At 42.4% G+C, this 3,038-nt stretch overlaps 1 protein-coding gene across 1 annotated transcript; it reads left to right on the top strand.

Annotated features, from left to right (window-relative positions):
* Window positions 1-405: 405 nt before the first annotated feature.
* LOC306747436 (ZP domain-containing protein-like) lies at window positions 406-1,678 on the top strand (the record flags this gene model as incomplete). The annotated part of the gene is made up of 3 exons (XM_079230498.1): window positions 406-442; window positions 988-1,172; window positions 1,274-1,678. The coding sequence occupies 3 exons, from the start codon at window positions 406-408 to the stop codon at window positions 1,676-1,678; spliced, it is 627 nt and encodes a 208-aa protein (XP_079086624.1).
* Window positions 1,679-3,038: the final 1,360 nt, after the last annotated feature.

Here is a 3,038-nt window from a genome sequence, read left to right on the forward strand (position 1 = left end):
ACATAAATAATTTAAATAATTCACATCTCATTAAAAATGTGAGAAGGAAATGTGTATTAAAAGTTAGAAAACCCAATACCTGATAGACTCAGGATTTTCAAACTTAATCTCAAATCTTGAAATGAAATATATTTCATTCATGAACACAAGAGATCAAACATCGACATGAAGTCTTATCTTAAAGGTGCAAAATATGACATTGTTGCACAAGCCTTTTAGTTTGCACTGTTATCTCTGCTAACGCTGGTTAAAGTTACCTACCTAACAAACTCACTTTTATCAGTTTGATCGTAGCTCGGAGACAACAACAGCAGTAATAATTCAACAGTCATATCAGCCTAACTGAAACAGGAATTCAATCAGTGTTCATCAATGCTCCTCAGGTCTGGCATCTATCAGTCCGAGATGAGGTGTGTTCTGGTAGAAGTCCGAAAGAAGCAAAGTGAGTCTACTTTAATGTTTTATTGTGTAACTACGACTGTAATGGTGTATATTTTCACCAATTACTAAATGCTAAATACGGAGTTAAAGGGCCAAATATATTGAATAAATATGTCTGCAAGACATGTACTTCTATAAAAGTCAGGATGCCTCCTGGACGCCTCCCATTAGAGGTTTTCCAGGCACGTCCAACTGGTAGGAGACCCCGGGGAAGATCAAGGACACGCTGGAGGGATTATATCTCCCGGCTGGCCTTGGAACGTCTCGGGATCCACCAGAATGAGCTGGAAAGTGTTGCGGGTGTGAGGGAAGCTTGGGTCGGCCTGCTGAACCTGCTGCCACCGCGACCCGACCCCGGATAAGCGGCTGGTAATGGATGGATATGTTTGAAATATTTAAAATCCTGAATTGTTTACATCAAGGTTCACTAGCTTACAGTCTTCTTCTTCCCAGTGTTTGCTGAATTTCTTGATGGCATAACTGCCACCTGTAAATAAGTGGCATACCATTGGTTTAATGTGTATTTTGAACAATCTCTTCCTCTAGTTAATTCCAATGTGATCTGCACCGAGTCCACAATGACCGTACATGTTGAGAAAGCTTCATTCTCTGGACTCCATGAGGACCATTTGCGGCTCAACGGCGCCACCAACATCGCCTGCAGGCTGCAGTCCAACAGCACTCACGTCTTCGCTGTCATCCCCCTCAACAGTTGTGGCACTGAGATCGAGGTAACGCAGGGTTTTGTTACCGGCTGTGCTCTTCTCTCGGTTATCGGTGTTGCCTTTATCTGGCAGTATGAGGACTGACTACATAACCTTTTCCTCTGCAGGAAGACGATGATAACCTGAGGTTCAAGAATGAAATCACCACGTTTGACAACGCAACCGACGTGATCACCAGGAAACACCTGCTGGAGGTGCAGTTCTACTGCCAGTACCCCAAACGTGGAAACGTGACGCTGGGCTTCACAGCACACAGGAAAAAGGTCACAGTGTGGGACCGGGGCTTCGGCACGTTCACCTACCAGTTTGAGTTTTATCCCAACAACCAGTACCAAACCATGGTGGATCCAAATTCATACCCGCTGGTGTATGAATTAGGGAACCGGATCTACATGCAGATAGAGGCCACGTCCTCCATCAACAACACCGTGCTGTTTGTGGAGTCCTGCAGAGCTACACCATATGACAACAAAAACTACCAGCGAACCTACTCCATCATTGAGAACGGGTAGGCATGAGGACACCACCTAGTGGCAATAGAGGACATGACAGTATTTGTAAAGAGTGGTGGTTTTCTTTCCTGTGAGAGGTTTGTCACTAACTTCCCCGTAAGGTGTGGATGACAGATGATGAATTTGTAGACGGTGGAGTCATAGATGGAAATGAAGTGTCTCTCTGTCTTGTGTTTTACTCTGCAGATGATTATCTCCTTTTAGTTTAGAGTCTTTTATGTAATTGTCACTAGTGATGGGACGAGCGACACTGGTGCATCAGCACTGTGCCGAGAGCTCAAGAGGGAAACCTCGTATCGGTGCGTGTATTGCTTTAAGAAAGAATCACGTGACCGATACAGGAACTGTGTCGTTTGGATGTGCCGCGCCAAAGTGTGTTTATCAGGAAACAAACTGTATCAACATGTCGTGGGTTTGTTGGATGGAGTTTTGCTTGATCATGGATCGTCCTAGGAAGTTTTCCCCGGTGTGGAATAATTTTGTTCTCGTGACGCCAAACAAAGTAAATCTTTTTCTCCTTTATATACTATTTTTTACGGTGGCGCATTGCAATCACTTTATCAATTTATCAAGTGAATGACCTGTGATTCATATGATAGTCAGTTAAAGAGCCTTACAGTTGCTTTATTCATGTCATCATGTAATTATGAGATCCTGATCTCGTAATCATGAGATAGGGTGTCTATTTTGTTTAATAAGTGAATGCAATGTTCTGGTAAGAGGTTTGACTTGTTTTCAGATAAATTAACTTTTTATGTTATTGTAGGTGAAGTGTCGGCTCTGCTCCACAGAGCTATCTTATATCAATAAGAGCACTTCATCAATGCTGAGGCATTATAGAGCTCGGCATGGCAATGAAGAATTGGCAGATACTCGTGAGAGTACCCCAGGTATGTTAAAATTCTCTCTAAAAATTGTGCTAAAAAAAAACATGCATGCAAAACAACAGGCTCCAGGCCTGGTATCAAACCTCCAACCCTCTTGCTGTGAGGCAACAGTGCTAACCACTACACCACCATGTCATCTTATATCTATTTGATATTGTTTGTAAGAATTACAGTCCTTTTATTAAGCTTTTGACAAAATAGTTCCTTTTGGCTTGCAGTTCCTAACAAGCAAGCAGTGGATGAGGCAGTGGTCAATATGATCATCAAAGACTGTCAGCCACTCAGCTTTGTTGAAAATGAGGGATTCAGGGAGCTCCTGAAGCTTATTGTACCCTCGTATGCTCTACCCAGCAGGAAGGTATGTTTAAGAATTTTAATTATATGTTTGTACTAACTATATAACTATATTTTATTGGTGTAACAGTATTTGTATGGTTATTTTCAGACCATCAAGGTCTTGGTGAGCCAGAGAT

This window comes from Taurulus bubalis (assembly GCF_910589615.1).
Source record: "Taurulus bubalis genome assembly, chromosome: 15".
Classification (NCBI taxonomy): Eukaryota; Metazoa; Chordata; class Actinopteri; order Perciformes; family Cottidae; genus Taurulus; species Taurulus bubalis.